The sequence below is a fragment of the Melanostigma gelatinosum genome, assembly GCF_949748355.1.
Source record: "Melanostigma gelatinosum genome assembly, chromosome: 3".
NCBI classification, from domain to species: Eukaryota; Metazoa; Chordata; class Actinopteri; order Perciformes; family Zoarcidae; genus Melanostigma; species Melanostigma gelatinosum.
Window position 1 is genome coordinate 8,972,104 of NC_136636.1, and position 24,507 is coordinate 8,996,610.

The 24,507-nt window shown below is 43.4% G+C and overlaps 2 protein-coding genes across 2 annotated transcripts; one reads left to right on the forward strand and one right to left on the reverse strand.

The window, feature by feature from the left end:
- The first annotated feature begins 1,533 nt into the window (after positions 1 to 1,533).
- glrx (glutaredoxin (thioltransferase)) lies at positions 1,534 to 6,023 on the forward strand. The gene is made up of 3 exons (XM_079265880.1): positions 1,534 to 1,804; positions 3,199 to 3,331; positions 5,975 to 6,023. Exons 1-2 carry the CDS (start codon positions 1,598 to 1,600, stop codon positions 3,310 to 3,312), a joined length of 321 nt encoding a protein of 106 aa, XP_079122006.1. The 5' UTR covers positions 1,534 to 1,597; the 3' UTR covers positions 3,313 to 3,331; positions 5,975 to 6,023.
- rhobtb3 (Rho related BTB domain containing 3) lies at positions 5,987 to 24,044 on the reverse strand. Its single transcript, XM_079265879.1, has 13 exons — positions 23,818 to 24,044; positions 23,253 to 23,484; positions 22,138 to 22,330; positions 19,725 to 19,882; positions 19,354 to 19,462; positions 17,270 to 17,465; positions 16,924 to 17,120; positions 11,637 to 11,746; positions 10,106 to 10,211; positions 9,144 to 9,317; positions 7,495 to 7,661; positions 7,064 to 7,160; positions 5,987 to 6,122 (listed from the first exon to the last, which is right to left on the reverse strand). Coding segments are annotated over exons 1-13 (1,860 nt in total). The 5' UTR covers positions 23,820 to 24,044; the 3' UTR covers positions 5,987 to 6,003.
- Positions 24,045 to 24,507: the final 463 nt, after the last annotated feature.

The window sequence follows — 24,507 nt, forward strand, 5'->3', positions numbered from 1 at the left end:
CCCCCAAAGATCAAACGGAAAAGTGTTGACTCAGCAGTCTGCTCTGATTTATATATTCAGATAGTGTAGACATGTAGGAGTCTGTCCCATAGTGAAAACTCCCCAGAAACAGATTTAAGTAAATTGGGTCTATTCTATTTCACACACATTTTTGGTTGTGGCGCTCCGTCAAACAGCAGACGGAATCAACGTAACATAGTTCCAGACCTAGCTTAACTTGTCTCAACTTATTTTGGACAGAACAGCAGCACTTGTATCTTTGATGTGTCACAACTGCAAGTAAAAAAATGTCCACCAGAGTTCAGGCTCGACTTGACAGTTACATGTTGGCTGAGGGCTACAGGGTCAGTGTTTTGGTTTATTTTTTCCCCCTCTTCCAAAGGTAATCTCCCAGAATTAGCAGTCAACACAATGATGGAGGCTAGGGCTGTACATGCAGCCTTAAAGTGTTCGCCATCAAGTGTGTGTCCTCTTCTCAGCCTTCCAAACACTTCTGTCTTTATCAACGGCAAATTTACTTAAATTGGGTGTGATGAACATGATTTATTTCACTCATTGTGGTGGGAGGAAGGAGGGAAGAGGTTTGATCGAGTCTTAATGAGGAAGCGACGAAGTTGAAAAACGCCCCGGCAGCGTTTAGGTATGAGGAAACTACCTAAAAATCAAGTGACTTTTGGGTGAAATCTGATCCTGCCTAGCTGAAAATGTACAAGACATTTCAATAAAAATCAATTTCGTTTTACCTGGAAACATGTCTTTTGTTGTATGGTCTTTGTGGTTACCTTTTCATTCATTTGAAATAGTTATATCAAGAAACTTAGAATAGATCAGAAGGCCCACCTGCTATCAATCTGTGACATAGTAAATGTGATTTATCCAAATGAGGAAGTGCCAGTTAATTTAGTGTCCCTCAAGTAGTTCATGTATTCAGTGTTGAAAGATTTAAAACTGTCACACACTGATAATTAACACTAACATTGCATTCAGAAATGGAATTACATAAACATTTAGCTCCACCAGTAGCTTGTGAACCTTTGGGCCAACTACTGTATGGTGCAGAATATTACACTAGTTCATAATCAATTTTCGATAGCGCTTTTCAAAATACCCAAAGACGCTTTACATGGCAAAGACAAACTGAACAAACAAACAAAAAGACAGAGGAGCAAACACAACCAACATTTGGTAAAAAGTTATCACTCACATTCTACAGTTATTAACCGTTGCGACTGGTAAAACGTACATTAGTTAGGTAGTCGCTTGGTTCACCATCAGTACTGTTCTCCAAAATGCAAACAACCAGGTTTAGTTGAGCCACATCTGAACGCAGAAATAAAGAGATCGTCCTGATCGTTAGCGGTAGTAAGTAGTGTATCACTTTATAACTTAAGTTATTATCCAATTATCAATTCTCTCTGAAAATCCCTAGCTTGTGCACGCGCTTACATGCGCATGCACGAGAGTGAAGTATCCCTTTAAGAAGAAGGGGGTGGTGGCTGCCTCTTCCGTCATCCTGAGAGAGCGAGAGAGAGATCATCTTTGTTCTCCATTGATACCTTCTTTCTCATCTTGTAAACACTTCATCGGACGACTTAAAATGGCGCAGCAGTTTGTGCAAACTAAAATCAAGGGCGATAAAGTGGTGCTGTTCATTAAGCCCACGTGCTCGTACTGCATTACGGCCGAAGAGGTTTTGTCAAAGTACAAATTCAAGCCGGGACATTTGGAGAGTGTAGATATAAGTAAACGCGGCGACATGAGCAACATGCAGGAGTACTTCCTGGAACTCACCGGAGCCCGCACGGTAAACACAGACGCTGTCTTTGTCATAGTGTAAACAACGCTAGTGTCGTTTTAAATAGCCTGAAAACACACGTGTACACGTGTTAATCTACAACATAGGACTGTAGATGTACAACTATGTGTAGGCCTACTTTGAGGAATACAAAAAGTGAGAGTAATTTTAACCACAGGCGATATATACTGGTTATGTAAACAACCGGATGTATGGTTTGTAATGTTTAATGTCAACATTTGCCAGTTGTTCAGTCATTTTGCTACGGTTCCTCGTGTAACCCATAAATGACTCAGCATCGTGAAATCGTGAGTCAGCAGCAGGAACTACGCACACAGAAGCCCACTTACCGACTCTTCTTCTGTAGCAAAACCAAGTCAGAAAGTTACATTTAGGATTGATGAAATAATTAACCTATGAACAAACTGAGTAGTGAATAATATGGATAAAATCGTCAAGTTATATCTATATGCAGTGGTAGAGGAAGTATATTATTTTCAACGAATCTTCACATTTAGAAAGCTAGAACCAGGAAATTATTTGTCATGTGTGCATGAAACAGGTGAAGCTCGCTACCCTTTAAGTGGCTGTTTAATGCTGATGGGAAATGTAGTCTACTGAAGAAATAAACTCTCCAGTGTATGCTAACATTATATTGACCGCGAAAGCATCGAGGAGTTAGCTACATGAAGCACATCTCTTGTAGACTAATACGTAAACAAAATAAACACACAAACTGTTAATGGAACTATTCTAACACCGAAACAGAGAAATACAACCGTCCACCTTCCGAATTCAAGTTTACACCGAACTCAAACGGGCTAATTAGCCTAGCTTATTAACTCATACTCCATTCAAACTGCACAGAAGCAAAATAAAACTCACCGAACACGTTTTGGTTAGTCTTTCCACTGTTCCAACTATCAGCAACTCTGGTTTGATCGAAATAAATCTTTTAATTCACCGAGTAAAATGTGAAAATATGCCAGCTCTACCAGCCGTTATGGCCCTCTGCATCTCTCTCTCTCGTGCCTACGCTGCGGCTTATTGGCGGCTCGTGCTCTTTCAACATGATTCAAAGAATCAGTTATACATAACATCAGAAAGAACTGCATGCTATTATCACAATATAGCTAGATCTCCAACTCAGACATAAAAGAAAATTTACAGATTTTCCCTTTAAAACAACTGTCAAAATAGTGGCCAATTATTGTTTGTCATTGCCCACAATGGCCTTGTACCAGATGGTGATGGGGTGGATACCAGTGTCATGGCAGCATCTCTGTTGGTAGAGACAGTACCTGGTGGTATACATCGCTATGCTGTCCAACTCCATGCACAACACTGAATAATCAATGACTGCATATTGACCCCTTGCTTCTCTTGTGTTGATTTGAATGTAGGTCCCGAGGGTGTTCATCGGTGAGGAGTGTGTTGGAGGCGGCAGCGACGTGGAGGCGCTTCACAAGAGTGGGAAACTGGAGAGCATGCTGCAGTCTATTGGAGCTCTGCAATGACCTGCTGCATACCTTCCAGGTAACAGGACACCTGCACACACTCACCACAGTCACCAGCTCGTGCAAAGTGAAAGACGGAGTGTGTGGCTGTGGTAATGGGGAGGCCCTTTGTAGTAGCAGGCAAGAAAAAAGAGGTGGGTGTACACTCCCAGAAGACCCAAAGCAAGTCATTAAGTGCATACATTAGTAACGGCAAGCTCTAATTAGTGTATAAATAAATACATTAAAAGAAAATAAGATGCCCGAGGTGGTGCTCAAAGAGATTAGGAGTAATTGCTCGGTGGTTAAGACGTGAGTGAAATCTGCCGCAGGCCAACGCTTCATCCAGTCCTTAAGGAAATGTACACACGGGTATAAATGAAACTCGATGAATGCAGATGTTTCCACTACATGGTTTGATGAGTATGAAAATCAATGGTAATCACATGCTTCCTTCACACCAGATCTCAACCCAAGTTAAAAACTATACAAGATCTTGAAATGGTGTTATAACCGCCTTCAGATATCAGCCTGATAATGGCCTGACCCAGAGGCAAAGGCCAACAAGCTTATGATCTGACATGGTCCAGCTAGCTACGTTAAGAATGAAAGACTCGCCTGTTCTGACACAGATTTTAAGGCTGATCCTGCAGTTCTGGACAATGTTCTCCACCAAAGAAACCTCCAAATGAGGGAATACCGTTGTTTCTCTCTCCAGTAGAGTTTGGAGAATCTTTGCCGTGGAGCACTGAAGCGGTTGTGTTGAAACACAGCAGAGCGCAGACATTCATCCAGTCTGTGGTTCGTTCATTCTAAAACATGTCTTTATTTAAAGTCAAACGTCATGTTATCTACACTCTGTACAACACTGGCCCGGTGGAGCCACATGTGTGTGGATGCAGCACTGGAGTACACTTAGTTTTACAGTCAACTCTTTCAACTGTTATTGACTCTTTTTTTCTTTTTTTATTAGAGTAGACTGGGAGTTATCTGAGGATTTCCTAGTAGACACACACCGATTGTTGTGGTGCAGCAGCAGCAGGTTAATAATACACCAGGTGGTTTAAAAGGTACTGACTGATATCACCTGTACACTGTCAAAATCTCAGTGGTAGCTTTCTTGTACTATATTCACAGCCTGCTGCTACTCCTCTGCTTAAGTACTGCAAGAACAGCATACGAATACAGTTACGTACTGCTTGTCGACTGTTAATGACCGATACTGATCCATTAAATAAGAAATAGCTGCAAAATGTCACTATTGGTCTTTTTTGCTTTCATTTTGTGGCCTGTTTTTTTAATCATGCACCCTTTTGAAGTAAATATCAGTGAAACAGTAGACTGTAAAATAGTGTCACCCAGTAGTCTCTACTCCAAATGTAAAAAGGAAAAAAAGTATAATGTCATAATCATGTCCACATACAGTATAGTTTACAAAAATAATTGCAGCACCAATAAATCATAATCTCGTTATGATTAAAAACAACCTCTGAAATTAAAAAAATAGGATAAATAAATATTGTATATCCACCCAGAGGATTGTGGTTTTTAGTGTACCAACTTATGTTCGTGATATGGTTGTTTCTCCTAAATCTTTATACCACTTCTGTCCACATAAATGCTACCGAAGGCTTTTGCCATTTCATGTGACAGACAGAGACAGACCATTAGTATGTGTTATTGCAAATAGATACGGAATAGTTTCAACATGATGTCATATAAACCTGCAAAGGAAGTGGTGTAAAAGTCCAGGCTTTAAATTAAATAATAAAAAAAAACCACATTGATTATTGTTCTGGATTTGGTGTACTTGATTTTTGATACAGGCGATGTGTAGTTTAATTTGACGATTTCATTTCAAGCCATTTTTTGACACAGCCGACGCCCAGAATGTATTTCATCTCGCATCATCGATCTGAAAGAATCTTAATACAATAATTGTATTGAATTTGGTCCTGCTCGTCTGCTGAACTTTAGTTTTTAAACAGCGGTCGTGAATGTTCCACCTGCAGCATTACCACTTCTCCTGAAATACCGATAGAGCCGCAAAGAAGTTAGAGGCTCAAGACGTATTTCAGCTTCAGCAATGCTGCACGTGATCACGTTCACAATTTCTAGATCCAAGAGGTCACAGATGCATCATGGGCCACGGTTTTAATTTAAGACAGATAAGTCCCGTTCTCCAGTGTGCAGAAGATACAGACATTCTAGAGAGCAGGAGCCGTTTCCTTCCTGCCTTTTCAAACAAAGTCACATCATGGTAGTTTGAAACAGTCTGTAGGATCCCGGTCTGTTTTGGAGCCATTTTGTGTCACTGTTCAAAGTAGATATTCACCATTTTGCAGTAGAAAGATACTCTTTCACTGTGGGCCAGCTGGTCGTTTTTAAATTCATATTGGGTTTCGAGGATCAGTCATTTAGTATGGCCCGTGATGAATAGTCATTACGCAAAAGGATGCACAGTCATTCCTCCGGGGGAAGAGAGGCGTGTCTCAGCGGTGTGTGTCACTGCACAACGTTGTCCTTTTGGTTGAGGAGTCTCTTGACCTCTCGGTGTCCCTCAGACTCGGCCCTTCATCCAGCACAGGAAACACTTCATTCTGTCTGTTTTTCCACGTGTCGATGGCTCGTCTCACTCTTTATTGTCTCCCTTCCTCTCTGCTCTCCCCACTGTTTTGCACAGGTCTCCAGGCATCCGGGTGGGGGGGGGGGTCACATGACTATGCAGCGGGACTTGCGTAACTTGCGTCGCCGCTGCTGGTACTCGCTGAGCTCCTGCAGGTAGCCTCTGGACGGCCAGCGTAGCCTCTCCACCTGCTCGCGCTCCTCCTCTGGAACACAGGAACATATAAACTGTAATCTACCGTAAACACAACTATATTTACTGTGCCTGGCACACACGCTCATATAAAGACATACACTTTTAACTGCTTGCATTGTTGCCAAGAACACTGCCGACGAGGCTGAATAGTCTGATCAGACTTTGTTTACACCAACAAGCAACAGAAGACCAACGGCTATCCATCATGTACTGTGGCCTTATTCTGCCTTTGACTTCTCTTGTGCCCTTAAGTACCCGTCCAATGACCTTAAACTTGTGTGAATGACTGATGTCAATAAAATGTGGTAACTGCAACTAACCGGAGCAATGCGGCTGTTAATCTTTAACTGCGTGCCAAATGCATGTGACTATAATAACCGAGGATTAACTGGTATTAAGAATACTACAAGGATGTATTACATCCAGTGTAACACACAACATATTGTGCTATATGGCAGTATAGCAGTTTATAGCAGTATAGCATAAAGTACAGAGGTTTTCACAGGCGTCTAAAACCATGTTGTCAAACCTCCAAAAATAGAAAGTAAGAAACTTACTTTCTATTCTCCAAAAGGTGACATCATGGTTACTATTGTTTCAATTGTATTAAGTGATTGATGGACACCTTCATTACACCGCATATATTTTACTAACTGGTTGGCCATTTAACAAAAAGATGAAAACCAGCCTACCTTTGGCAGCCCTGATCTGAGACAGAGAACCTAATCGACATTTATTTTTGGGGAAAAGCAGAACAGATCCTCACAAGCCTGCAGGCATTCTGACTTGATCATTTTCAAAAAAGAAATCTGAAGCCTTCCAAACTGTTGAAATCAGCAGTTTAATTTTCACTCTGCAGCAATTTTAGCTTGCGCAGCCATTACTTACAAGGCTTATTTGAATTTGTTGATACACGTTTAAATAAAAAAGAAAAAAAAGAAAAACACTAACCTGAGAGCTCCAGGAAGTCAGGTTTGTGACTAAAGATCAGGTAGTTGTTGGCGATGAAGTGGAGGAGCCAGATATACAGCTGCTCTGCATTGTGGCACTGAGAATCAATTCAAACATGCACATTATGTTAAATAACAACGATTCTCTTGAGAATTAATGCGTTCTCACATAACCATGAATATCTGTAGCGGATGGAGGCCTACAGCTACTGCAAGTAAAAGATTAAGTCACTGAAAAAAATTACATTGAGCTATTTTTTTTTGGCAAACAGGAAGAATTGCTCTGTCAGCATCATTTGCATTTTGGAAGCTGAAGAAAATGTCCTATTCTAATGAAATAGTCATTAATTTACACAGCGAGACGAGCCATCTCCTGCAGGTGTGTTTATTCTCGCAATTCATCTCCCTTACATGCTCAGATGTAGCACTGACCTTTGCTCGGCGGAGCAGTCGAATCACGCTGATGCCCGTGGACGACAGCTCTCTACTGGGCATGCTCTGAAGGTAAGCGCACACGCACACTTCACACAGATGCTGGAGACGCTTCACCTGGTACATCTCCGCACAGACCAGCACGGCCATGGCCTGCAGCACACTGGCTGGACACACAAACACACACACTAAGCATGTATCGTTATGACGTCATGTACTGCAGTGGTTGCAACATTTTTAAGCCGGTAGGCTTTCAGAGGCTTCTGTAAATAAAGTGTTATGATTAGTGGTCCAAATATATTTTTGAACAGAGCAACATCAGGATTACCACAGGAAGCTTTTAACAAACATAATCATCATAAAAGGATTGTGTGTGTGTCTATTTCCACCATCATACAGTATACGATATGTACACGAGTGAAATACTCATAGCGACCCTCCTTTGATTTCACAACCTTAGTTTTTCGTGGCCACTGCTGGAGTTACCTTGTTTTGCCCTTGAGTGCTGAGCTCTTACATAACAGCAGTGCAGTGGCTGCAGCCCCTGGAGCTGCTTCATGGCTTTAATTTGCTGTTCCCATGACTCAACCTGAAGCTGTATCTCTGGAGAAAGCTTGCTTACCCTCCATGTACCCAAGACCGATCTGAAGGGTTTGGTTTTAGAGTTTCTTCAAGATTTTTTTGTTTCATGAAAACACACAACACTCCAACCAAAGTCCCTTTAGGCATGACTGCAAAAAGCCTGTAATTCAAAGCTGTATTCAGTAATATTGTACCACAAGGGGGCAGAAAAACTAAATAAAAACAGCTCATTGTTTTGGCGAACCCGTTAACAAATAGTTAGCAGACACAACGCAACAAGAACATTAGTTGGTTTGTCTGACTAAAGAAACGAGTGTTGATTTTCAATGGAATCAGCTGAGTTTTCATAATACATAGTCATTTGATTCAGAAGTCGAATAAAAATAATTGTTATTGTAACTTTAAGGTTGTAGGAACACTGAAAAAAATGTAACGTCATCGCCACCACCAGAGAGAATGATCAGCACTAATCCCTTTGAAAATGCAGCGCACAATGTGACAGATAGTGACAGAGGAAAACAACAACAACACGTTTGGGGCTGTGAGTTTGCACCATCAAAAGCAGATGAAGCAGTGATGCCACAGCTTGATGTTGTCATCACTAAATCTAATTGAATTTTAAGCCTGGTGCTGTTCTCCGCCAGCCTCCCGAGACTGACACTGGCAGCATGTCGCAGTCACAGATGGTTGATGGGACTTGTCATCTGTGCTTTTGTTTTGGGCGGCGTTCAGTGAGCGACGCCAAGAGGAAAACGCCACTGTGCCTCCTCAAGTGTTCTGTAATGGTGCATATTCCTGTAGCACAATAAAATGACGTCAAAGGTCCATTGTACTTCTGCAACACACGGTCTCACGCCATACAAAATCTGCTACCGGGTTTAATTAGTGCTCAAGATAAAGAGGGGAGGGCCAGCTTCTTACTATATTTAGCTCCAGTTGACGATGTGTTTGCAGTTTTATGTGCCATTTTTTTAGGCACCTAAAACGGCTTTAATGTTATTGTAATATTGTAGTCGTCACAGCGGTGTACTTGAGTACACGTCTGGGTTTGTGTTCAGTAAACTCACCAGGACAGCAGGAGTCAGTGTAGAGGTACTCCAGGAAAGACAGGAAGGTATCTGAGGAGACGCCGTGGATGGGCACCACTCTGCTCCGGGCCTCTGCATATTTCCCACTGAACATGGCCGCCATGACGTCGCAGCGTGCCACCAGCACTGCTCGGTGGGCTGGCAATACACTCCCTGAAACACACACAGGCACACACAGACATGCAAAATTAATAGCTGGGTTTAGAATTTCAGAGTAGCGTCTAGGAAAGTCCCAAAGAGCTGTGAAGTGAAAGGCCTGACAGTATAAACGATTCACGATTAATGTATTGAATGTTGACCGATAGTAACAGAATGCATCTCTGATGTAAAAACGTTTGGAGGTGATCACAGGGTTTTTTCTCATCAGACGTGTAGAGGCCAAATCTAATTAAATTTGACTTGTTAAAAGTGATGATCAGTCATAAAACGCCATTTAAAATACCGGGACACAAATGACATGAAAAGCCTGGGCACAAGTCCTGACATAATCGCTGTCGTGAAGTGCAATTAACAGCCATTGACTGCTCTCACTACACTCAGCACATAAGTGGGGAACAAAACGGAACAGAAATGCACCAAAATATTAATTAAGTCTATATTTATAAGTTTAAAAAGCTCAGCGGTGCAAGGACCAAAACAAGCTCACTGCTCTTTTTATGAGATAAATATTGATTGGGATATGCTTTCGGGCATTATTTCCAGATTTCTCAGTTTGAGCTTGCACGAGCTTCTGGTGAGATGAAACCCGGCCGGACCGGAAGGCAGCCCGTCTCTCGGACCGCTTTATCTTATTTTGCCTGTGAATGGATACCCAGGCCCGGGAGTGAGATCACAATTCAATCACTGCTACTTAAATGTGACCTTCCTCTGCTGTGTGGCGGTGCATGCATTTGTAAATATATGTGTGTGTGTGTGTGTGGAACAGATAAGCATTGACCCACCTTGCACCATGAAGATGACATCGGAGTAAAGAGGAGAATTGAAGAGGTTGACTAGAGTCTGGGGGCCGAGCTGAGCTGCCCGGGCACTCGGCGTGTCCCTGGTACCCTACGCACACACACACACACACAGAAGAAGAAGAAGCCAAAAGAAACGTACAGAGAGAGTTAACATTCCTCTGCTGGATGTCAGGTACTAGTTACCAGCGCAATTGCGATTCTGTACGTCTATCTCACCTCTGCTGTGGAATACAAATGACCTCTCTGCCAGTCGTGCACAGCGCTGCCCAAACACGCTTCAACTGCAATGCCAAGAACGACATGACGGAACTGGCTAACACCAAAAGCAGACTGGGAACCACACGCTCGTCCAAACAGTCTATTTATCTACACATTCCTGGTCATTTCGAGCATTCAAAGGATGCATCATGTGGCATATGTGTATCCAGTGTACTGCAGTGCACAGCAGGTGAAATCAGTAGTATGACAACGGCTGTCAGTTGGTTTTTGCAGTGTATGTGCAAATGCAGTCGCGTTACATCCTCAAATGAATGCCGTCAAAGCATCCCATTACCGTTGAGTGACCTTTCTCAGTCAACCGAAGCACAAAGGACTTCATATTCTCTCACGGCTCTGCTGCAGAGGGAGTGCTCAGCAAACACACGGAGGCTTCAGCAGAGGCAGCTACAGAATCAAGCCCCTTTGATTCTGTAAATCAATGCAAAGCTTATGGAAAGCTCGATGGAAGATTTCAGCCGGTCTGGCAGAGTGAGAGGACCCGAAGGTGTTTGCAGAGGACGGGATCAAATCACGACTGGACATTAGGGTGTCTCATCGCGTTAAAGTGGCCCAGCCGTCGCTCGGTGTGTCAGCTCGCCTCTACACCGCCTCAGGTAGCAGACCTAGTTCTATCCAGATGGGTTGGTGGGATATGCATGGTGGTGCCAAAGGCTTGTCAGACGCGGCCATGTCATGTCTCCTGATCTCGCTCTAAATGTTAAAGTCTGCCGCCTATTACACAGAGCCACCTTAAGTTTTTTCAGATGGACACAATACTTTACAGATGTGACACTGCGGTTTTTTAAGGAAATGTTGGATTTCATGGCTCCTTACAGATATCGCGTTGTGCTTTGGCTCCTGTACGAGCATATCTCGTTTGTCTCGTCCTAATTCCCAAAGTATCTGGGAGGGGATACGGGCAGTAATTATGTAAATATGCCAATTAGAGCCAGATTATTACTGCGCTGTTTTTAAACGAGGTCTTGCTAATTAAGCTACTGTTAGTCTGCAACTACAAAAACGTGTTCATACCTTCAAAGAGTAGATTTGACACAGATATTTAACCTCTATTGGTGGGGAGGGCTGTTATAGGATTCACACCATAAAATATTCCAGTCTTAAAACAAGATTATGTGATTTTTAGGGTGTGTGTGTGTGTGTGTGTGTGTGTGTGTGTGTGTGTGTGTGTGTGTGTGTGTGTGTGTGTGTGTGTGTGTGAGAGAGAGAGAGACATTTTAAACATGAAAGAGCTCACCTTTTCTTTGCCGATGAGGGATCGTATGCGCTCCATAAGCTCAGCCACAGCTAGTGAGTTCTTCAGCTTCTCTTCCAGGGCCTCCTGAAGGTGATCCCACTCCCACGCTCCTAAAAACATCCACAAACACACTGATTCTCGGGACCCACAATAGTACAGTTTACAGAAATACACAGGCAAACTCTTTTTAAGATGGCACTGTGTTCTGAAACACCCACGTACCTTACACACTGAACCCCCAGTGCCTGTTTTTGACAAAGTTGGCGTGTTCTAAAAATGTGTCCGCTTATATAACCCACGGTGGTTATGGGTGGGACACCCTGTCCAGATTCCACGAATGTCAGAAGTAGTGACCCAATGCCTTCAATAACACACCAGTGGCCATAATAAATCTGCCTTACTATAATTACATTTTGTATAGCTCCATCTATAGTCCAGTAAATTAATGGATAATAATGCCAATCTATACAAATGAAATGTATCAATATATATGTTATACAAATATAGCATAACATATGTAAACATATTTAAATTACAGGTAAAGTCACAATTAAATAGTTTGGCTTATAGACGGAGAGTCTGCATTTCCCTTCATCTCATCCATCCACATTAAAAATAACGACCAAAATACAAAGTAACTGTGTTTAAACCAGAGTCTACAGCTATGCTAGCGCTGGTGCTTTAAGCTAAATGCTAACGCCAGCATGCTAACATGCTAACATTGCAGTGCTTGGATGCTGATGTGTAGCTGGTGTGAATGTCATTAGTTGTGCAGGTATTTGGTCATAAACAATTTGGCAATTCAAATGTTGTCCTGATGATGTATAACGGCAATTTAAAAAAGTAAGGGATCACATGATGCATGTGATTAAAATTGTTGAGACATTCCACATTTCCACGAAAAACCCTATTGTGGACCTCATAGTGGCGCCAGAGGTAAAGTCAGGAGATCACCAAAGTCCGTAGGATTCATCCTCTGGGGACCGTGAACACCGCTAGAATTGCTTCAAATTATAGATACACAATAAACAAATAAAAGTGTTCAAAGAATGAACCCGGAAATGAGTTGGCATTTTTGTACTTCCAATTATATTGCTGAGCAAAATATGCAAGTATCATAAACTTCTGTTTACCACAGAGCTATATAATCAAATGCAAAAATCCCATTGGCTTTTTGTTGAGGGAACGATGGCAATGCTAACTTCCTGGGTTAGCCAAAAAAACAAAACATTATCCCCTGCAGCACTTTATAGGAAAATAGACCTTTAGGTTGTGATAGACAGTAATTTGCCATAAAAAAAGGATGTGAAGTATAAATACTCAACGAGACAAAGTAAAACTCTTCACCCTGCACAGCTGCATTGAATCACTTCACTGGTGTACTCATTTATAAAGCCTGCACAGCCCTGCAGCTTGATTGGGATGGTGCAAATTGTCTCACTGGGACATAAACAGACTGCTGAGGGAAGAAGGGAGCTGGACTGGGCAGGATTTATCTCATCATTAGTTCATAATGACGGTATTTGGGTTGATAGAGGGATTACCTCAACACGCCGTGCCGGATAATAACCCTTCAAAGCACAGACACCTCGTAGGCAGGGTGAGAGATTAGCTCAGGAGCTGTGGTGCCGACATGCGACGCAGCCGCACACCAAATAACACAACTGGATACACTGGGAGATGGATAAAATGGAATACACATGCATAAAGCAAAAATCATGCTTAAATCATTTCTACATAATCTGACAGATACGTTTTGAGTGCTGGTGTCTCACCCACCTACACAAACAAACACAAAAGATACTTTTGAGAACAAGTTGTACAGATTAGCACTAATTTCCTGGATGCTTTCCTTCACCTCCTCCAAAATGACATTTCATACTGAATTGCCGATTCTAAATCTTAACCCTAACAAGGACATAAAGCAGTGTACTTTGTGCTAAAATCAGTTGCTGGGAAATTAAATTACAACGTTTTCCCAAGTCGTCCCAAAAACAGCTGGCCTGTAGTCTAACGTCTGACCCTAAAAAAAAGGCCAGGATGACCACAAGCACACAACGTGATTCATCTGTGTTGCACACATAATGCATGTGCTAAACATGCACACGCAGAATAGCAACCAAGTGACAAAGTCAATACATCTGCAGCACACTACGCAAGGAGACAGAGTCTCACAGTGTTAGCGTCACACAAACAAAGTCGCGGCCTCTGTGACTGTCCACACACACACTCGAGTGACAAAAAACCCAAGCGTGGATTAAGAACCATGAGTGTGACGCTGTGCGTTTACGGAAACATGATATTGTTGTGGAAATTAGTTCCGCTAAGCCACTAAAATGAGCTACAACGGACAAAAGAGTGGAATTGAATTGAGAGAAGAAAGCGTTCATCCTATCTCTAGGAATGCAAAGCACGGCTCGTTGTGGATTTACTGCAAATGGATAGGGGTGTAACGGTTCACAAAATTCACGGTTCAGTACGATACAGTGGAGCCACGGTTCGGTACGTTTCGGTACAGTAGAAAACTATAAATGCCAGAGAAATGTACTTGATTTTAAAATATATTTATTCATTACAACTAACATCATGAAGTTATTCTTTGACTTTGAACAATGATGGAACTATACCTGAGTGACCCATCTTCTGGGGTGTCTTCTTAGCAACACATGAGCATAAAAAACAAAAACTGCTCCTTAATGTTATGTAGTATTGTTACTTACATCTTGCAAAAGAGATTTTTAATCTCAATGGGACTACCTGGTTAAATAAAGGTTGTTTTTTTTTCGGTTCGTCATACGTACCGAACCGTGAGCCTCGTACCGAACGGTTCAATACGAATACGCGTCTCGTTACACCCCTACAAATGAACATCAAGCATTGGCTCACTGTACTCCCAATATTTCAGTGTGCAAAGCAGGCACATATTCACGTCTGGTGCCGAATCAGATCAAGACAATACGGAAACACACACATACTGTATGTGAGGTCAGCTGCTTTAAACGTACAATCAGACCCACTATTTTGAAGGTTAAAATTAGTCATTTTTCACACAAGACTTAACAAATGTCTGCCTGCAGTGTTTTATGGAAACGTGACATTCGTATTCTGCTCTGCACATGAACACATTTTCCCTCTTTCTGCTATTCTCTCCAAGCCAGACACACACACACACACACACACACTAACTGTATGCTCTGCTGCCCATCACCCAAACACTCTCCACCAGCTCCTTTAAACACTCCATCCCCTCTCTCACCTTGGTTTTGCACCCTACTCACAATTTTACACTCCTTTCTTTCCCATATTCCTCCAATCATTTGAAAATCCACACAAGCACTTAATGTGTGTGAAGACACACACTGTACCCTCCGTCTTTCAACTGCTGCCGTTCTTATTCTTATTCATACAGTCACTCACAGAAACTCAGTCGAACCCTATAATCTTCTTCCCTTCTCCCCTCACCCTTCACCAGCACACATACACACTCAGCTTATGTGTGTGTGTGCCTCTGGTGTACAAGTGTGCCAGACCATCAGTGTTCCTCACATGCATGTCGCGGCCATGAATCAGATGTTAGCACAGCTTTTTGCCATAAGGACTCCTGCACGACATGCAGTGTGCATTGAAGTGCTGGCGTGCACAAGCGGCAAGCACGGCACTGCAGACTCTCAGCCGCAGACCGAGAAGGTTTCCATTACGGCACTGATGTTGCAGAGAATATCACATGGCTGTTTAACTTGGCTTCATACGCAATCTGAGAACATTTTGGAGGAGAGTGTCACAATTTGCGAAATGTTTTGGTTGCATGTTTTACGCCAGCGTGTGCCTGTAACTTTCTGAGGTGAAGTTTGTATAAGATACTGTTAATTTTACACGATATGAGGCCATTGTAACCGAGTCAGATTCTATCAACAAATCAGCCATCGAAATGATGGAAGTTCAATTTCTGCAAAGATGTCTCTCGTGTACCGATCCATGTTTAATAGAACTGAGCTGGGTGGAGATAAAGGGACAAACAAGACAGCAGTGTGAGATCACAGTACTACGCGATGAATGATCAGGCACTAGATTAAAACACTACAGTTGCTTACAATCAAGCACTTTCAATTTGACTGATTTCTGTTCCTCTCCATAATGGAACATTGGATAAGATCCAATAGCAGGCAAACTACCTTCTGCTGCCGGGGGACATGAATCATCACATCTAAATCATTGGAAAAAGAGCAACTGCTTTTGGGGAACGGAGTTCCCATGCTGTGAATTACAGCTCTGTAAGCTGTATTTAAACTCCAGTTGTAATGTGCAGAGTCCGTCTAATATGGCAGCAAACAGGGAGCACCACGGCTGAAACACCAGCCATTGCCATTAGCAACATACAAAAAAGTGTCACCAAAACAAGGTTATTAATGATGAACGTAATTCAATAAATTGAGCAGTTTGTAGCACTTAGAAGCAGGAAAGTAGTTTTTTTTAAAGTGCAATGGACATCATTCTGCTGTCGAATTAATGTGCAGGAGTGTAATGAGCGTAAACAGATTGAGTAGAGATGTCTCGGGGCAAAGTGCATGTTGGCTGCTGTTGTTTTGTATTCTGATCTCCACTTTCTAGTTGGCACTTCCTGTACAACTGACGGGTTGTTCTCCTGTGTTGTGATTTAGGTTGGTGCAGCTTTTAATAAAAATTTAAAAAATTGGCAGCATTAACATTAATTGCTTCGGATTAACTCTCTGCCTTGTCATATTTTAGTTTTTTTTACTTTGCTTTGGATTTTACGATATATATATAATAAAATGTATATAATACGTCAGTAGGTACCCCTCAAGAGGATTTTGAAGATTTAAACTGTCTTAAAAAAAGACATTTGCTAACAAGTGGTAGACTTGATTACACTACAAAACGTTGCCACACCGACTTAGTATCATAAGCTTGCGTTTGCCATAAAAATACGTCATCCTTGCAGCAGTCGATACTTGCAAAGCTAAAGACATCCGCATCAACTGTAGGCCTACTTCGTGCTAATTAGCAAATGTTAGCGCGCTAACACGCTAAATTAAGATGGTAAACATCTTAAAAACATTACAGCTGTTCAACATCAGCGTGTTCATATTCATGTATCTTTTGTACCAGCAGTCAGTGAAAGTGCTTCCAGTGACAGTGCTACCATCACACAAGTGGTGGGGTAATAAAAAGGCTAATTGGAAATAAATTTTCTGGAAAAGAAACAAAACAGCAGATTTGTGGTTTACTCAGTTGTATCAGTGTGCTGCGCTTGACTGGTGGTTTTTACCTCTATAAATGAACATGAGAGTCTCCCACAAGCACATACACAGTAGGGGGTCCTTCACCACCAGACGGGAGAGGCGTCCTGTCAGGTGCCCCTCTGTTCGTGGCAAGTCATCAATAATCCCACCGTCCCAGGTGGAGAGCAGCGAAGGAGGGCCTCCATCCCGCTCTCTGCAAACACACCGCGACTGGGGACGTTCCCTGTCCAACCAGAGATGAAATTCAGCACAACATCACAGTTACACAGAAGAGGAGTTTACAGACGGCGCTGAGCTCCCCGCTGGCCACAGGCTCAGCTGGTGAACAGCTTGTTAAGCCCCGTCCTGTGAACGAGCTAATATCTCTCCTACCTGTTCTTGGGCCCCAGGAGCAGCTGTCTGAAGTACGGACTGACAGCGCACAGCACAGCCGCATGCGCCCAGCCCAGCTCTTTCCCAGAGTCCCCGGCGTAGAAAGCCACATCGGCGAACTGCACGCCACGCTCCAACAACCACTGCATGTCCTGGGAGAAGCTGGACTCCTCTACTCGGATGGGGGGGAGACGTGCTGAACAGAGGGAGGGAGGAGGGGGAAGATAGATAGGATGAGTTGCGTGAATTAACAAGCACTGCTGAAATTCTGCTCGTCTGCATTTTTTTTAAAGTGAAAAGTAAGAAATCCTCCAAATGCGTTTTGTTCAAAGCACCTCAAAAGATTTGTAATATACACGTTTGGTGTACTCATATTTTTTAATCTCCCGTGTCTTTTTGACAGTGAGTTTAGACAACTGAGATAAATGGGGTGTATGGGTGTGTGGTATGTGGAGAGAGTGAGAGTGACGGCCATGGTGTAGCGAGATCTTCTGGTTAAAAAAAGACAGAAGAGAGACCAATGTCATGGTGTGCCCTGCCTTGTCGCTTAAGTTAGAAAAGACGCTTCCAGATGTGTTTGTCTTTGCGCTTATGAAAAACCTGCAAAGATGCGGCCCGAGGCTGCTGCACTGGATTTAGGTCTATGTGAATAATGGAGAAAAAAATTAATAAAAATACTGCAGTCAATAGAAAAAAGGGAGAAAAAAACATCCTTTATGATCCATGTATTCAGATTAATAAGAAGCGAAAAAGCAGCGAGCAGGGAAGCAAAGGAAGTGGGGGGGATGGAGCTCCACAAATCATTGTCCAATTATATTCCGATTCATGCTTCATACATACCGCTCCTCTGTAGACAATCTCCTTTTTTATGACCTCTCAGATTTGGCCGTGAAAATTGTGCTGTTCTTGAATCAGTGAACGTCATATTTAATGCAAGCTTCCCCATAAGTGCAGCTAAGTAGCTTTGGAAAGCACCAATGCCTCTGCCAGCACTTGCTGTATTTTTTGGCTGGACTTACAGTTGTCAGTCATTGCAGTAGATTGAGCAGCAGAGTGGCCAGATCAATATGTAACACATAGTTTGTGTTAAATGTTTTCAGGTGCTGTATTTTGTATAAAAAAAAATAACCTGTGTGGAAAAATGCTGAAATGGCAGCAGTAGAAGAAGAAGTTGTAAACTTAAACCAGAATTTGTTCTAATGATGTCATTTCAAATAAAACACTACCACAACCAGGAATGGCAGATGATCAATTAGGAGAAAGAAAGCGCCAAAGTCTAAAAAAAGTAGAACATTAAAAGAAAGGAAAAGCAGCAGAAAGGCAACAGACAAGCACTCCAGCGTGGCGCGTTTCTTTTTAAGCATTGGAAAATAATCAACCTTACTGCGTCTCAGTTTCAGCTTCTTTTGATCGTTGTGTCCAGCATAGTCATTTATCTCCTCTCTTAATTAGCCTTTTGTGTTTGCAGAATCTGATTGACTTAAAGGCAGTTTGATTAAGTTTACAATAGAGCTACAGTCTGCTACAAACTCAAACCTTTTGACAAAAATCTCAACGGGGCTTGTTTTGAAATTCATTTGAAATTCTGAATTCAAGCAGATTAAAAACTCAATTGAAGTTTAAACAATTAGTTGATGCTTAACTTGCAACGCTTTGATTATCAATTGACTGTTTCTCAAATATTCTCTGATGCCTCAGAGCAAGGCACTAAACTCTCAGTTGTTGCTGTGTTTGGTGCTGCAAAGAGCTCAGTCTGAAATTGATTCAAACGTCATGGAATAAAAGTAGTCCAGCTAGCTCTTTGTCTGTCCTCTTATTTCCAGTTTGGAACAGAGAATATTGATCTGGATAAGAACCTTTGTGCTCAGCTGGTTTTATAGCGATGTAAGCTGGAAGAAGAAGCAATCCAGTCAGTCCGATTGAGTGTTCTCCACACAGCACAAAGTATTACTAAATATAAAGAACCGTTTCCATTCGTTAAATTTGTAAAATAGCTGAAGGGGGTTGACACTGACCAGACATGAATAGATGCCACTTTAAATAAAAGCAATATTAGTTTTTAGATACCATAGTAATCCTCTGACCTGGTTGTTCTAAGTGAGGGGGACGGAGATCGTTCACTTTATTTCCTCGCCTCTTCTCCGGCCTCTCTTTGGCTTTGTGTTTCAGACACTGAATCATGAAGTACTCCAGCTGTACAACACAGAAATGCATGCGTTAGTACAAAAAAAAACACAAGGTACCAAAATAGTGTTGTTACATCATCAATTCTTAGCTTTGGAAACAACTTCCTGAGAAGACCGACGTAGCCACCTGTCCCTGTCTCCTCGACTAAGAGCTGTACCTATCCGAAACGCAGAGTCGACTGAGTTTTAACAAACGGGAAGATTATGAAAAGTTTAAGAATTCATATTTTACGGCTCGGTCACTTCCTGTGTGAGGAGACACCACTTACCACGCTGCCAAAGTAGCGCCCCACAAAGACGTGGTTGAGAGAGGGCAACTCCAGGTAGGTGGCCCCCAGGTCCCGGGACAGCTGCAGACCTTCACTATGAGGCACACAGCTGCTCCAGTCGGACGCACACAGCGGGCACGTGCATGGAGGGCCTTCATCTGAACACAGAGAAGAGGAGAACTCTGTTCTAAGATGAACTCATTCAAACTATAAATAACTGAATCTGATAAATAGTTAATGAGGGCATTTGAGAACCAATACATTTAGATCTGTAATGTCAATGCCCATGCCAGGCATGGATGGAAACATGTTTTGAAGACACAAGTCAGATAAAACAAATGTGCACACTGTGGTGATAGTTCTCAATAAATTCAACAGATTCATGTTTGAATGTAACAGAGACACCGGTCAGGCATTGTCAAGTTACAGTGCGGTATTATACTGTACAGTGTCAACCCATCACTCAGGGGGTTGTGATCTGATTAAGAGTCAATCTAGTGTTCCAACACGGACAAAAATGCTGCAAAATATCTAAAATACATCAAACAAGAAAATATTGAATGTACTAAATCACAAGAATTCAGTCAAATACAAAACATGACACTCAAAACCTGTTTTGTTCAAATGTTTCACTGCTTAAAAGGATTAAGTGGAAAAAAAACCAAACACTTTGTTTCACATTTCACAAACAGAAAATAGAAAACAAATCTGGCAAAACAACATTAAAACCAGATGCCACAGCCACGTGGGCTTTGATGGTGTGGACTGGCCCTTCTTCGTAATTACACAGTAGTAAACCAATGAGGATATTTAAAAGGTAGATAGGTGTCTATTTTACCATTTTGTGAACAATTGACATTTTCTGCTATGTAGTGTTTTGCAATGTTGGTTCCTGTCATGTCATTGGATCTTTGGTTTTGAATGCGTTTTGCATCTTGAAGAAAAAGCTGAAGAATTCTATTGCAACAGAAAAGATGGATGATCATTGGCTCTGCAAAGCGCATGTGCACTAGGACCAGCCTGTACCACCAACCAGTAACATGTGTGCATGGGGACCAAAGAGGCAGAATCCAACAGAAAATTTGGAGGGATTAGCTTGAAGGACAGACAAAGAAAAGACGAAAAATAAAGGAGGAGAGGACCAGATATAAAAGAGAGAAAGAGCCCAACATACAGCTGAGCACTGAGGCATTTCATAAATCATACTGCTAACAAAATAAATTAAAGGCATAGCGACAGAGCTGGACTGTGTGTGTGTGTGTTTGTGTGTGTGTGTGTGTGAGAGAGACAGAGAGGTGGAATGGAAAGCATGAGTGTGTTCGAGCAGCTGACAGGCGGTGACTTGGCACATCAGTGGCATGTTAGTGTGCGTGCGTGCCCTTGGATGAATCTGTCTGTGCTCCTGCGTTCGGCTCTGGTTTAATGGCTGTGTTAATGCACGTTCGGCAGCGACTCTCTGCCACAGCTGTGCCTGAGGTGGTCTAAAGTCGAGCAGCAGCTGGAAGCACTCAGAGCACAGCCGTCGCTCTCTGCAATCATGAGGGGATAGCGTGACAATACTCACAGCAGCCGCAAAACAAGTACACAAACAAAGGCTCTGGTCTACATCCCTCCCTCCCTCCCTGGCTGCCTCGCTCCCTCTCTCTGGCAAAGACTTGACTTACACTGTGATCATTGTGCAGCGGAGCTCTGACAGGATCTCAAAGTGTGTAGCTAAAAATACAACCTGGTGCATTTGATGAGCGTCTTTGCGGAATCTGGATTCAATAAGGGTCTGTGTGTGTGTGTGTGTGTGTGTGTGTGTGTGTGTGTGTGTGTGTGTGTGTGTGTGTGTGTGTGTGTGTGTGTGCGCGCAAAAACACATGCAGACCCACTGAGGTACCAGATGCATGTGTGTAAATTCCTGATGTGTTAAGCAGCCTCCAGTACATCTAACAAACTACTGGTATGGTGCACTTTTGTTTTTCATGTATATTTAAGTGCTGGGCGAGCTTCTTGTCTGCTTGCACAGCCAAAACATATGAAACCTGATGTCTCGCTTTGGTGCGTTTCCAGCAGGCACGCATGTGAGCTGACCCCATGAAGCCAAGAGGAGATCTCATCATGAGCATCCTCCTCCTCATTGCTGGGAGGACACCCCAGAGGACACACAAGGCTCGGAAAGTGGCGAGAAGAACGCAATATTGTCCCACAATCAAACTCAACAACTGAGGCAGCAGTAAATCATCCGTAAAATACCAGGATATCAAGTACAATGGCTGAGAGATAAGACATTTTTGTATTTGCAGCCTCTCAAACTCCATTGTTCCCGCACAACAATGACAAACTGTTTGAGGAGCCAGCTGTTGAAAGCAAACCTAAAACTCAGGCTGGCTCCATCAAAAAAACACACAGGACAGAAAAGCATCCTCACCGTTCAGCCGCGCTCCAACAGCGACCAGGATGACGGGCACCCCCCAGTGCCTCAGGAGCGGGCGGAGTCTCGGGGCGTAGCCGTTCCTCACCTGCTGGAAGGCCAGCTTGTCTGTGACTGAATATTTAATGACCAGGATGTCAGCCTGCTCAAGAACTTTCCGTACGCTTGCCCAATCGCTGTCCAACAAGTCCTGGGAAGGCAAGAAGAGCACGACAAAAAAACAAACAGGAGGAGGTCAGATGACATACTGAATTGTCTGAACACCCAACCAGTCACCCTCACCTTAGATAACCGTAATCCTTCCCCTCTGACTCTCCTTAAACACCTCAGTGTGGCACTCGGGACTTTACTCCCAAGGACCCGAGTGAGGCCGCTCACTCTAAACCGAACTGACTCAACTCATTAGGCAGGAGAGAAAAAAAACACCTCAGAAAGCTTTGCGCAATTTGAATAAAAACAAGGACAAAGAGCCATAGAATTACACTGACAGACTTTGTGCCGCACCGCCCCTGACATGGTTAGACAGCCCGATAATAGGCGCTAGAGTGCTGCTAACAACGGTGCTTTCATTTCACATGCCATTAAGAGCAAGAAAGTTCTTTCATTATTCTTTTTTTCGTGTGCATCGCATGTTAAATTAGCGTCCTCCTTAAACTAGAGACTTTTTTTTTTAAAGCTTGCAATCAGCCCTGGAAGGCAAGAGGCTTTCTGGAATTTGAAATGTTGTTCGTCTTGTGAGAAACAGAAGCAGAGTGAGCAAGTAAACAGCATACCAGTGTCAAGTGACACACATTCTTTCACAATGACAACGCTCTGGCAAAATTACCCCTCATTTTTATGTCTTGTTTTTTGCCCTCTTGTCCTGCCCTGACCTTCCCTGTGAAGAACAAGTCAGATTTATCATCACACAAGCTTTAAGGTGCAAGGGAGTTAGAGTCAAAGCAACACCATAAATGACTCCCTAAGGGTCCCTTTTAACATGCACATTAGGGGTTGGACACATGTATGATCAAAAATAATTCAAAGCAAAGATTCACACTGTAATCAATATGCAGGTGTCCGTTTTCTCATTCTGTTCTGCACACACAAACACACCACCATGTCTCTCTTACCCAGCTGGGGCAATCCCGAACCACTACAGTGACGTCTCCGAACACGCGCGAGGTGTACTCCATGAAGGCCGGGTTGTGCATGCTGCTCTCCAGGTCGCAGGGTCCCACCAGCGCTCCGTGGCCCAGGTAGCTCCACAGCAGGCCTCCCTGGAGCTGCCCCTGGCCCATGATCTCCTCCCCGGGCCCGACCCCTCCGGGGCACTCGCTGCCCAGAGCCACGATTTGGATGGACCTGTAAACCAGACAACTCGTGGTTGGAGTGACTTGAACCAATCATTTTAAGGCTATAGCGCTGAGGTAGAGAGGAGGCACATTTTGGTCCTTAATAATGTCTATCACGGAGAGAGTGCATCACCATTATGACACTGAAAATGAAAAGCTTGCCAAGGCCCTAATAGGCTACACCTGAGAGGGAATTGTGGTCCAATAAATCAGACACTTTGAGACATATTGTCGGCGATGCATTGCCTATGAAGCAATGTAGTCTACCAGAAAAAAAGCATGCAACCAGTAACCCCCCCTCTGCTCATATGCCTTAATGAGTTGCAGCTTCACAGCAACTTACATTGTGGTCACCGCGGTTTCGTTCCGCTGCTCTACGCTATGGAGCCCGTTTCCCTCGCGGTGCGTTTTCCTCGCCAGTCTGCAGTCAGACTCGGCTTTTCCGCAATGAGCCGCGGCTCCGCTCCGTCGTTAATCCCTCTCATCGGTGGCTGCCCCCCCGGGAGCACGGCTGCTGCTGGGGAGTTTCGCGGTCACTCGCATTTCCCCGTCTCGTTATTCATTCATAAAAGCGGAGACTCCGATACCGTCCCGAACCCACCGCAGAGGTGCACCGGACAGCCCAGCCGGCGGAGCAGCAGAGAGTGCGCGTGTGTGTGTGTGTGTGTGTGTACGTGTGTGTACAGCTGCGCCCATGGGCAGCCAATGCGCTAACAGACAAAACAATTTGTCAGTCGGTAGGAAACACAATTAGCGACGAGGAGAGGGCAGCCTCGCGCCTCGGCGGCCAGACCACATGAATGACGTCGGCGGATAAAACAAAGTCTCGGTGGCAAAGAACAACTGGAGAGAGAGCGCGCGCGAGAGAGAGAGCGAGCAACGGACTGAGCAGAGAGTGGTGGCGCCTGACTCAGCAACACGCACGCGGGCATACGCGTATAAGCAGCGCGCGCCAACAAACACATACAAACACCCGTTCCCCTGGCTAGCAGGAAATGACAATTTTGGTCAGTCAAACAGTTTTTCACCTTAT

What these genes read in the sequence shown, in the direction of transcription:
- glrx (XM_079265880.1), top strand. Translation starts at nt 1,598, where the DNA reads ATGGCGCAGCAGTTTGTGCAAACTAAAATCAAGGGCGATAAAGTGGTG. An exon ending in AACTCACCGGAGCCCGCACG is followed by an intron (nt 1,805 to 3,198) that starts GTAAACACAGAC and finishes ATTTGAATGTAG; the next exon opens with GTCCCGAGGGTGTTCATCGG.
- rhobtb3 (XM_079265879.1), bottom strand. An exon ending in GGCGCTACTTTGGCAGCGTG is followed by an intron (nt 19,463 to 19,724) that starts GTAAGTGGTGTC and finishes TGTGTTGTACAG; the next exon opens with CTGGAGTACTTCATGATTCA. An exon ending in TCTCATGTTCATTTATAGAG is followed by an intron (nt 11,747 to 16,923) that starts GTAAAAACCACC and finishes GGATGTTTTTAG; the next exon opens with GAGCGTGGGAGTGGGATCAC.